This window comes from Staurois parvus, unplaced genomic scaffold, assembly GCF_062004578.1.
Source record: "Staurois parvus isolate SC_StPar_1 unplaced genomic scaffold, SC_StPar_1.0 ptg000418l, whole genome shotgun sequence".
NCBI classification, from domain to species: Eukaryota; Metazoa; Chordata; class Amphibia; order Anura; family Ranidae; genus Staurois; species Staurois parvus.
In genome coordinates this window covers 1,898,183-1,910,949 of record NW_028318214.1, presented here as the reverse complement: position 1 = coordinate 1,910,949, position 12,767 = coordinate 1,898,183, and the positions used below count along the sequence as shown (strand labels likewise).

Below are 12,767 nucleotides of genomic sequence, written 5' to 3'. Positions count from 1 at the left end.
AGTCTATCTACATAGTGTAGCATAGCTGTAATGTAGTTAATGATTGATGATTAGGCTCCATGCACACTGAGAGGCATTTTAATAAAGCTGGTAGCATTAGCTGTGTAAAGTCGTGTTAAAAATGCAAGTTTTTCAGCATTTTTTAGCATTTTTGCATTAGCATTTAGCCGTGCTTTATTGCGTTTTTTAGCGTTAGAGCATTTTTACAGCTTAAAAACTTCTCTAGAAACCCACTAGTTCTGGGTTTTTTCCAGCCAAAAAATGCCCCTGCCATAAAACACTGATTAAAGCCTTTGTGTGCATGGGCACATAGGATAGCATGCTGGGGAGTTTACTGGCTGTAGAAAAAAACATCAAAAACCAAAAACAGCCGCTGTAAAAACGTCCCGTGTGCATGAGGACTTATAATTTTTTTTTACAGTTCTGTCCCCCAAGAGACAAAGTGCTGTACTGAAGTACTTTGTCCCACATTTCTAAGTGCTCTCTAACCATAGTTGTGAGTTCTGACCTGCTGCTTCCCCTCTTTCCTTGGCTGATTCGATAACAGCTATGTAGGAAACGGCTGTTTCATAGCAGCAGCTTGCCTTGATTCTAAGCAATTTGCCTGAACAAGCAGCAGGAAGAGGAATGCAGAGGAAGGAGAGATGTGTCAGGCTCTGCATTCCTCTTCCTGCTGCTTGTTCAGGCAAATTGCTTAGAATCAAGGCAAGCTGCTTGCGGTTGCTAGTCTCAGTAAACTTCTCACAGCTGAGACAAGCTACAACTATGAGTCAGCTGTCTCCTACATAGCTGTTGTCTGGCAATGTAAAGTTGTTTGACTGGAATGTAAATTTAATTTAGCGTTAGACATTTTAAGAAACCTGTAGCGAGGAAGTATAAATAAGCCTTTCTCAACCAGGGTGCCCAGGTACCCTGGGGTGTCTTGAGTTTTCTTCAGGGGTGCCTTGAGGCTTCTTCAGAGGTGCCTTGGCAAAATGTCTATAAATTGCCCAAAACTTGTATAAAAGTATTTAAAATATTTTTTCATATATTTTGTAATATATAAAAACCGCATTTAAACATGTAGTGTATATATATATACACATACATATATATATATATATATATATATATACACACACTACATGTTTAATTGTGGTTTTTATATATTACAAAATATATGAAAAAATATTTTAAAACATATTTTTTTAAATATGTTCTTCAAATTTTTTTTAACATATAAAAAAGTCATTTTAACATCTATTTTTGCATATATTTGTAAATGCATTCCAAAAATTTAGATTTGTATTTTTAAAGACATACAGTATTATTATTATTATTATTATTGTTATACAGTATTTATAAAGCGCCAATGGTTCGCTCAGCGCTGTACATTACAAAGGGGGACAGAACAATACCAATACAATGCAAAACATGAGGGGATCGAGGGCCCTGCTCTTTCGAGCTTACAATCTAGGAGGGAGGGGATGGTGGCACAGGAGGAGAAAGCTGTGGGAGATGGAGTGATACGAAGAGTGGAGGAGGTTGGCAAGTTAGCAGGGGGGGGGGGGGGCTTCCCTGAAGAGATGAGTTTTCAGGGTGCGCCTAAAGGAGAGGAGAGTAGATGATAATCTGATGGGTTGGGGCACGGAGTTCCAGAGGATAGGTGACACCCTGGAGAAGTCCTGGAGGCGGGCATGGGAGGAGGAGACCAGGGAACTAATATATATATACACTACATGTTTAAATGCGGTTTTTATATATTACAAAATATATGAAAAAATATTTGAAAATATATTTTTTTAAATATGTTCTTCAAATTTTTTTTAACATATAAAAAAGTCATTTTAACATATATTTTTGCATATATTTATAAATGCATTCCAAAAATGTAGATTTGTATTTTTAAAGACATACAGTACATTTGAGATGTATTTTTAAAAATATTTTTCAGATAATTTGTAATTAAAACGCATTTCAACATGCTCTCTCTCTCTCTCTCTCTCTCTCTCTCTCTCTCTCTCTCTCTCTCTCTGTCTATATATATATATATATATATATATATATATATATTTATATATTGAATATGGCCAAAATTGTAGCATTTCAAATATATGCCAATATATTTGGGAAGAATATTTAAAAAATATATTACAAATATATTTTTCTTCCTTATGGGTGTCCATAATGTCAAAGGGTGCAGCGGGACTGTCCATAATTTTAAAGGGTGCCTTGACTGAAAAAAGGTATAGAAACACTGGTATAGAGGGTGTCGTTATTGACTTCTCTGAAAAGTACTGGCTTTTAAGGTGATCTGTTTGGCAACTAGTATTTATAGATATAATAGGTCAGACATGACAGCCCATGTATGGATGGATGGCATTGTTAATAACAATGGTTACAACATTTTTTTTATACAGAGTATGGCTCAGAAGATATTCATGTTCTTCCCAATGGACTGGCATTCATCAGCTCTGTAAGGACAATATTTGACATTTTTGGATTGATACTTCTCCAGCGAATCTAATTAGTAGTCGTTTCCAGGTATGTTCTAATAGGTTATATCTCTTTGAAGGGCCTGAAATACCCACCGATGAAGAGTTTTGCACCCGACAGACCTGCAGAAATATTGCTGGTAGATCTGAACGATGATGTCCTTCACCCCGAACCTCTACAGCTCAGTAAAGACATAGATGCTCCTTCATTTAATCCTCATGGGCTAAGCGTGTACATTGATGAGAGAGGTAAGGAACTACAACCGAATTCTATTCCCTATTCACTCCCTCTATCCAGTCTGGTGATTTTGGCTGTTTAGGCATATGGCAGAAGTAGTTACTCTGGTAAAATGTATTTTACCAAAACATTACAGATTGTTTTACTTTAGCAACATTTTGTTGAAGTGGAAGCTCTGTTTTGCTCATTGAGCTGTTTAGGCAAAAAAAAAAAAAAATTATCTTTTTATTTCTTCATGTCTCATTATGTACATTATTGTTTTCTGCGTACTTTCACTTTGCAGTAGACATGTGCGGGTTGTTTCGATTCTGAATCAAAATTTGGACGAAATTTCATTATTCAGAGATTTGGATGTATCCGAATTTCCAAAGTACAACAGTAAAAAAATGTAAACAAATCTGAAATGACAAAACAAAATTTTGCCTGAAATAAAAAATTATCCGAATTCAAATCGAATTCATATAGAATTTGAAACTAATTTGAAAACTAAATTGAATTCAAATTTAAAATGTAAACATATTGCTGACTATTGCTGATTTCCTTCAAATACTGTGTGTATTAGTATTAGAATATAGTCATCTTACAAAATTTGAATTAAAAAAAAAATAGAATAGAATAAAACAGAATAAAATAGAAAATAAAATAATAGAACAGAAAATAAAGAAAAAGAATAGAAAAAAATATAATAAAATAAAATAGGAAGAATATAGTCGTCTTCCAAAATTCGAATTACAAAATTTTAATTTCGAATAGAATAAAAAAGAAAGAATATAGCCATCTATCAAAATTCAAATTTTGAAATTTGGATTTCGAATAAAATAGAACAAAATAGAATATAGCTGTCTTCTGAAATTTGAATTTCAAATGATAAATTTTGAATAATATAGAATAAAGTAGAAAGAGTATAGTCTTCTTCCAAGAAGAATAGAATATAACAAAATAGAACAGACAACAATAAAGTAACAGAATAGAAAATGAAGGAATAGAATAGAAAATAATAGAATAAAATTGAAAATAAAAGAGTACAAGAGAAAAAAAATAGAATAGAATAAACTAGAAAGAATATAGTCCTCTTCTTAAATTCGAATTTCAAAAAGAAGTGAATAAAATAGAAAGAATATAGTCATCTTTCTGAAATTTGAATTTCAAATTTTTAATCGAATTGAACAAAATAGACTATAGCCGTCTTCTGAAATTCAAATGTCGATAAAAATGGAATAAAACAGAATAGAATAGAGTAAAACAGAATAGAATTGAATAGAAAATGAAAGGAATAGAATAGAAAAGAAAATAATAGAATAGAAACAATTGAATAGAATAAAATAGAATAGAAAATAAAGAATAGAACAGAATAAAATAGAAAGAATATAGTTGTCTTCTGAAATTCGAATTTCAATTAGAATAGAATAAAATAGAAAGAATATAGCCGCCTTGTGAAATTTTAATTTCAAATAGAATAGAACAAGCTGTTCTGCACAATGAATTTGGATCTATTTGATATTTTCGATTCAAATTCTATTTGAATACTTCCATACCATGTCCTTTGGATGTGGAATGGATTTTAAGGGGAACACTATAACAAACTTTTTTTGAAAATGCGTGGGGTCCCTCCCCCAAATCATTACCAGACCATCACCAAAAAAGTGTTCAAAATAAATAAAAGTCCTTTATTTGATAAAAAAAACCAATAAATCCAGCGTCAATCATGATAAACGCCGTCTGCAAGAATGAACAACAACAAAAAAAAGCTCCGTACCCGAATCTGGCTCCCGCTGTCTGACAGCTCTTCTGCCTCCCGCCGCTAAATAATCGAAGGGCAGGGGCTACCCAATTACGTCATCAGGTGACATCATCAACTGGTGTATGCTGGGTTGATGATGTCACAAGGGAGCAGGGTCATCTGGTGACATCGTCGGGTAGCCCCACCACTTAGTTTATTAGCGTCAGGAGGCAGCGGAGCTGTCAGACAGCGGGAGCCAGCGTCAGGTGTGGAACTTTTTTTTTTTGTTGGGGGCGGCGGCGGCTGCATTCATCATAATTGACGCTGGACTTACTTTAGGGGACACTGTTTTTGTTTTTTTAAATAAAGGACTTGTCAAAAACTGTGTTTCTCTGTGTTTTTGTTGTTTTTGACATTTTTTTGGCAAATGAGTAGGGGTACAATGTATCCCATATTCATTCACATGGGGGGGGCGGGATCTGGGGACCCCGTTAATAAGCCCCCCACTTGGTAAGGATTGGGGGGGACCTCCACTATGTTTTTCATTGCTGGCAGATGAGTTATCCATTGTTAAGGATGCGGCGGCCAGCTTGCTTACCCACTCCTTGACAACCAGCAATTCACTGGATGCGGCGGCCGCCCACTCCTTTATAAAATGCTGGCGCTCCTTAACACCTTTAAACTAAACACTGCAAAATCGCTGGCAAAAAAAAACACTAACTATCAGTGGGGTTTTTTTGTTTAGCGTTTTTTGAGTGTCTAGTGTGCATGGACCCTAAAGGATAACTAGCTGCTTCATGTCATACAACCTGGACTCCACAGTATATAAAGGTGTGCTTGCATTGCATTAAAGATAAGCTGCACCATGCAGATTGCTGATCTAATGGGCACAGTGTCATCATTTCAATGTTCAAAGCTAAAGGCTATCAGTCAGTCACTGGAATCCAGGACAAAGTATAATGTTGAAGCAACTTCTGTCTGTGTTTGCTGATAAGAGCATGCAGACTCATCCCCGCTGCAATCATTACAACTGATCTTTGTATCCCTCATTAATATTCACTACTTTCTACTTCTGCCCTACTCATCTAAACTAATCATTGCAAACAGGAACCAATGCAGAGTTGCTGCTTGTAGTATGCAGTCATAATTATTGTTTACGTCTTTTGAGATGTGAACAGTGAGGACTAACTGGTTGCTATTGACAAATATTCAAATACTAATTCTCTCACTGACACTGATGGGTCTCTGTTCCTGCCACTGATACCAATGATAGGGCACTATTCCTCCTCCCCACTGATACCAATGATGGGGCACTATTCCTCCCACCAACACCAATGATGGGATGCTATTCCTCCCACTGATACCAATGATGGGGCACTATTCCTCCCACCAATACCAATGATGGGGCACTAATCCTCCCACCAATACCAATGATGGGATGCTATTCCTCCCACTGATACCAATGATGGGGCACTATTCCTCCCACTGATACCAATGATGGGGCACTATTCCTCCCACTGATACCAATGATGGGGCACTGTTCCTCCCACCGATACCAATGATGGGGCACTATTCCTCCCACTGATACCAATGATGGGGCACTATTCCTCCCACTGATACCAATGATGGGATGCTATTCCTCCCACTGATACCAATGATGGGACACTATTCCTCCCACTGATACCAATGATGGGGCACTATTCCTCCCAATGATACCAATGATGAGATGCTATTCCGCCCACTGATACCAATGATGGGGCACTATTCATCCCACTGATACCAATGATGGGGCACTATTCCTCCCACTGATACCAATGATGGGGCGTTATTCCTCCCACCAACACCAATGATGGGATGCTATTCCTCCCACTGATACCAATGATGGGATGCTATTCCTCCCACTGATACCAATGATGGGGCACTATTCCTCCCACCAATACCAATGATGGGGCACTAATCCTCCCACCAATACCAATGATGGGATGCTATTCATCCCACTGATACCAATGATGGGGCACTATTCCTCCCACTGATACCAATGATGGGGCACTATTCCTCCCACTGATACCAATGATGGGGCACTGTTCCTCCCACCGATACCAATGATGGGGCACTATTCCTCCCACTGATACCAATGATGGGGCACTATTCCTCTCACTGATACCAATGATGGGACACTATTCCTCCCACCAATGCCAATGATGGGGCACTATTCCTCCCACTGATACTAATAATGGGATGCTATTCCTCCCACTGATACCAATGATGGGGCACTATTCATCCCACTGATACCAATGATGGGGCACTATTCCTCCCACTGATACCAATGATGGGGCGTTATTCCTCCCACCAACACCAATGATGGGATGCTATTCCTCCCACTGATACCAATGATGGGATGCTATTCCTCCCACTGATACCAATGATGGGGCACTATTCCTCCCACCAATACCAATGATGGGGCACTAATCCTCCCACCAATACCAATGATGGGATGCTATTCCTCCCACTGATACCAATGATGGGGCACTATTCCTCCCACTGATACCAATGATGGGGCACTATTCCTCCCACTGATACCAATGATGGGGCACTGTTCCTCCCACCGATACCAATGATGGGGCACTATTCCTCCCACTGATACCAATGATGGGGCACTATTCCTCTCACTGATACCAATGATGGGACACTATTCCTCCCACCAATGCCAATGATGGGGCACTATTCCTCCCACTGATACTAATAATGGGATGCTATTCCTCCCACTGATACCAATGATGGGGCACTATTCCTCCCACTGATACCAATGATGGGATGCTATTCCTCCCACTGATACCAATGATGGGACACTATTCCTCCCACTGATACCAATGATGAGATGCTATTCCTCCCACTGACACCAATGATGGGGCACTATTCCTCCCACTGATACCAATGATGGGGCACTATTCATCCCACTGATACCAATGATGGGGCACTATTCCTCCCACTGATACCAATGATGGGGCACTGTTCCTCCCACCGATACCAATGATGGGGCACTATTCCTCCCACTGATACCAATGATGGGGCACTATTCCTCTCACTGATACCAATGATGGGACACTATTCCTCCCACCAATGCCAATGATGGGGCACTATTCCTCCCACTGATACTAATAATGGGATGCTATTCCTCCCACTGATACCAATGATGGGGCACTATTCCTCCCACTGATACCAATGATGGGATGCTATTCCTCCCACTGATACCAATGATGGGACACTATTCCTCCCACTGATACCAATGATGGGGCACTATTCTTCCCAATGATACCAATGATGAGATGCTATTCCGCCCACTGATACCAATGATGGGGCACTATTCATCCCACTGATACCAATGATGGGGCACTATTCCTCCCACTGATACCAATGATGGGGCGTTATTCCTCCCACCAACACCAATGATGGGATGCTATTCCTCCCACTGATACCAATGATGGGATGCTATTCCTCCCACTGATACCAATGATGGGGCACTATTCCTCCCACCAATACCAATGATGGGGCACTAATCCTCCCACCAATACCAATGATGGGATGCTATTCCTCCCACTGATACCAATGATGGGGCACTATTCCTCCCACTGATACCAATGATGGGGCACTATTCCTCCCACTGATACCAATGATGGGGCACTGTTCCTCCCACCGATACCAATGATGGGGCACTATTCCTCCCACTGATACCAATGATGGGGCACTATTCCTCTCACTGATACCAATGATGGGACACTATTCCTCCCACCAATGCCAATGATGGGGCACTATTCCTCCCACTGATACTAATAATGGGATGCTATTCCTCCCACTGATACCAATGATGGGGCACTATTCCTCCCACTGATACCAATGATGGGATGCTATTCCTCCCACTGATACCAATGATGGGACACTATTCCTCCCACTGATACCAATGATGAGATGCTATTCCTCCCACTGATACCAATGATGGGGCACTATTCATCCCACTGATACCAATGATGGGGCACTATTCCTCCCACTGATACCAATGATGGGGCGTTATTCCTCCCACTGATACCAATGATGGGACACTATTCCTCCCACTGATACCAATGATGGGGCACTATTCCTCCCACTGATACCAAGGATGGGGCACTATTCCTCCCACTGACACCAATGATGGGGCACTATTCCTCCTACTGACACCAATGATGGGGCACTATGTCTCTGACAACCAAGCCTAAAGCATTGTTTACTCCAACTGGCACTGTACATTTTCTGCTCCCACTGGCCACAATTAGGCCCCTCTAAAGTCTAAAGGACCGTAAGCTGGCTGTCTGTTCTAGTCTTTAGACTATTTTGTACCATTTGCAGTGACGGACACGTATACAAACAAAAGAAACTTTTCATGAGAAAAACATGCTGACTGTCATTGCTAAATGACAGTCAGCATGTCATTCAGTACCTATTGAGCTACATGCACCTGCTGAAGTCAACTCCTGATCTATTTATTTGCCAGAGAGTCAACATATTCAGAAGTCAACAATGATAGCTACTATTTTTCTCAAGACAGTGGAAGTAAAAGAAAATCAAAAAATTTGATTGGTTTCCAGAACAGGAAAATCTTCCAATGGGGACACTAGTTCTGGTGACCACCAGGGATTTCCCTTAATGTGGAAGGATTTCATCTCACTTCCTGATGTGGCTATGGGACAGGAAGTCTCCTGTGCAGAGATGTCTCCTCTCCCCTGTATAACTGCTCCCAGTTCCACCGTCTGCAGATACTACTAGCCATCCTGGCTGCTCTGATGATCTCCCGGGACAGGGTTAAAGGATTAAGCACAACACTGTCCTTTGAAAGCTTGCTACACGTGGCAGTCTCTCCCCTTGTGAATCCCAGGCTTAGCTGACAAACTCATGCTGTCCTCCTTTCTCCCACTGCTCCCAGGCCTTGGTCCTGTTCATACTGCACTGCTGAATGGATCATCCTGGGCCAGCCTAAGCCCAGCCTGGAGGCTAGCCCCCCTGTACCTAGGGGACCCCTCCCAGGCCACCGACAGTCTCCTCAGCGCTCCATATTCCACCCAACTCCCGTGCCAGCCTGACTCTCCCATATTTATGGGTTGGTCTCACCACTTTACCAGGGCCTCCAAACCTACGATTAGTTAGACTCCCATAAACGTGCAGATTAGGTCTCCACCCCTTCCATCCACTGGCTTCTAGAAGTTTCCATGGTCCTCCAGAACCAGGTGGAGGCAATAGAGTCCCAACCTGTTAAGCCATCCTGCCTGTCCTGTAGTAACTTGACCTAATTACAAACTCACACAGTTACCGTGAGTCATACACTATAAATTTACCTACACTACCCTAGTAACACACTAGAGGATGCTACATAAAACTTATCTGACCTCTGTTTTTCTTTCTTTTAGATGGCACGGTCTACCTTTTTGTTGTGAATCATCCAATTCCTGACTATAATAGCTGTATTGAAATATTTAAATTTGACGAGAAGCAGAAATTTCTCCTACATCTGAAGACAATTAAACATCCATTATTGCAGAGGTACTGACAATGGTCCGAAATGACAACAACATTCAGAGCTACCCTCACAGGAGCCGCTGAGTATTTTGGGTTCCCCGTTCACTTCTGAGCCCTGGCTGGAGCACAATCCCTGCTGACACCACTGTAAAACCTTGGGCAGGTATCCCCAAGCTAGAACACACAATAATTACACAGCGTCTGATGAACAGCAAATCAGTCTGTATTAAAGTCAGATTAGCAGAAATATGCGCAAGAAAAATCAGTGATTGATGTGCGTAAAATTGAACCACACAGGAGAAATAAACAACAGAGTACGGCATGGTGCCACTTGAAATAGTCCCAGTTGTCCTGCAGGACTCAGACATTAATCAGAGCTCTCCTACTGAGAGAATGTTCCCCAAATGAGTGGTAAAGGAGGGAGAAGGCTGTTAGACTAGCTTGCTTGTAGGCTCCCAGTAATCAGAACCAATATTTAACTCTCTGAGGGTTTCGGTAAGCGAAAGGTCCCATGTATAGAACTTATCACACAATGCGGGAGAAACTCTTCTGCCGGCTTGATGGAGCTCTTTACGTTGATGCTCAGTGGAGGTGTAGTCCCTTTTTTGTGAGAAATGACACTTCCCTAGAGAAGATGAGACAGCAAGCAAAGTTCCCCTTTAATAAAGGCAACAAGCTGGGAATTTACTTTAAACACATCAAAAGGGTATGATCGCTATTCAAACTGAGGAGGGGTGGGAGCAGAATGTAGAAGTATGTCCCTTTAAGTGCAAGACTTGTCTTGTGGAACTTGTTGCTTTTTAGAACAGAAATGACCTGAGATACTATACTTTTACTTACTACAGTTCCTGCCAATCAGGAAAGCAGAAACTGAAAGGTTGATATACTGTGTGCAGTACTTCAATGGGCTACGTGTGTAGATAGGCCGCAGCAATGATTGGGCTACAGAGTTTGTGTCTCTATGTGGCAGCCTGTGTTGTAAGAATCCTGGACTTAAAGTGTTACTAATCCCAGGACCCTGCATTCACTATATTTGGTCTCCCTGGACTCTGCATTCACTATATCCGGTCTCCCAGGACCCTGCATTCACTATATCTGGCCTCCCCAGACCCTGCATTCACTATATTTGGTCTCCCCGGACTCTGCATTCACTATATCCGGTCTCCCCGGACCCTGCATTCACTATATTTGGTCTCCCCGGACTCTGCATTCACTATATCTGGTCTCCCAGGACCCTGCATTCACTATATCTGGTCTCCCCGGACCCTGCATTCACTATATTTGGTCTCCCTGGACTCTGCATTCACTATATCCGGTCTCCCAGGACCCTGCCTTCACTATATCTGGCCTCCCCAGACCCTGCATTCACTATATTTGGTCTCCCGGGACCCTACATTCAATATATCTGGTCTCCCCGGACCCTGCATTCACTATATCTGGTCTCCCCGGACCCTGCATTCACTATATCTGGTCTCCCCAGACCCCGCATTCACTATATCTGGTCTCATCGGACCCTGCATTTACTATATCTGGTCTCCCCGGACCCTGCATTCACTATATCTGGTCTCCCCGGACCCTACATTCACTATATCTGGTCTCCCCGGACCCTGCATTCACTATATCTGGTCTCCCCAGACCCTGCATTCTCTATATCTGATCACCCCGGACCCTACATTCACTATATCTGGTCTCCCCAGACCCTGCATTCACTATATCCGGTCTCCCCGGACCCTACATTCACTATATCTGGTCTCCCTGGACTCTGCATTCACTATACAGTATCCGCTCTCCCACAGTACACAGAACATGGAAATGCAATTATTTTACTAAATATAAACTGCTAAATAACTTTTCTCATCAGCAGTATATAGCAGTGACTTCTATCAGTGTCCAGCTGAGCAGTGGTTGTTCTTGTAGTGAGTTTTCATTCTGCTCTGATTGTCCTATGAGGCTGCATGACCCCTGACCCTCTCTCGGGACAGTGCTGATTGGTCCTGTGCTGATCACATGCACCCTCCCCCCCAAAAACTAACAATACACACTAAACTGAGCATGTGCAGAGTGACTCCTTGAGCTCTGTACTATCAGCAGATGGTTCAGGAACAGTAGAAGAATGGGAGGATCAGAGAAGACAGGATCAAACAGCCTTTTTATACAGTGTGTAGGATTAACTAATTAGGGTCCACAGTGAGTATAAAAAGCATGCTTTACAGCAACTACAGACTGATTTTACTGCTGTGGGTTTAGTAACCCTTTAAGTAACTGCCAACAACTACAACTGAACTTGTAACGTGGTGGTGTGGTATGGGTTAGGAATCCTCTCACTTGGTCCTGCAATGCAGATGTGCAAAACAATGGCCTTGCTGCTGAGGGAGCCCCAATTCTCGCTGTCTTCTCATGGAGATAGTGGTGCCAATAGTGATGACCCAATCTACTTCCATGCAGGATCGACTATCCAGCCTCTCAGTATGATCAGAGATCTGGAAATCCCCATCTCCGACTTCCGGTTCAATCCGATCCAGTCTATGGTCTACTGGATCGGCACTCCACTCTCACACATGTCCTGCCTCTCTCTCAGTCTTCTCCACTCCTCCCCAGGTTTCCCGGGCTTTTTTTTTTACATGCTCCCACCCCTTTGTTCACTTACTTGGGGTCTGTAGTTCTATTCCAGCTAAACTGTATGAAGAAATCTTGCTTTCAGCATACAGGTCCCAGCATTCTTAGCATTGCCATAGGAGGTCCTGTGCCAACTGAACTGCAGACCACTGCCATCTTGTGACCATTTAACAAT

General features: G+C 41.9%; 1 protein-coding gene across 1 annotated transcript in view; it reads left to right on the top strand.

Annotated features, from left to right (window-relative positions):
- Positions 1-12,767, top strand: part of LOC149454747 (serum paraoxonase/arylesterase 2-like) — a 50,338-nt gene that overhangs the window by 20,798 nt on the left and 16,773 nt on the right. The window contains exons 3-5 of the mRNA XM_089687141.1: positions 2,400-2,455; positions 2,555-2,723; positions 9,868-10,000. Coding sequence (XP_089543267.1) covers positions 2,400-2,455; positions 2,555-2,723; positions 9,868-10,000 — 358 coding nt within the window. The remainder of the gene's footprint in view (positions 1-2,399; positions 2,456-2,554; positions 2,724-9,867; positions 10,001-12,767) is intronic.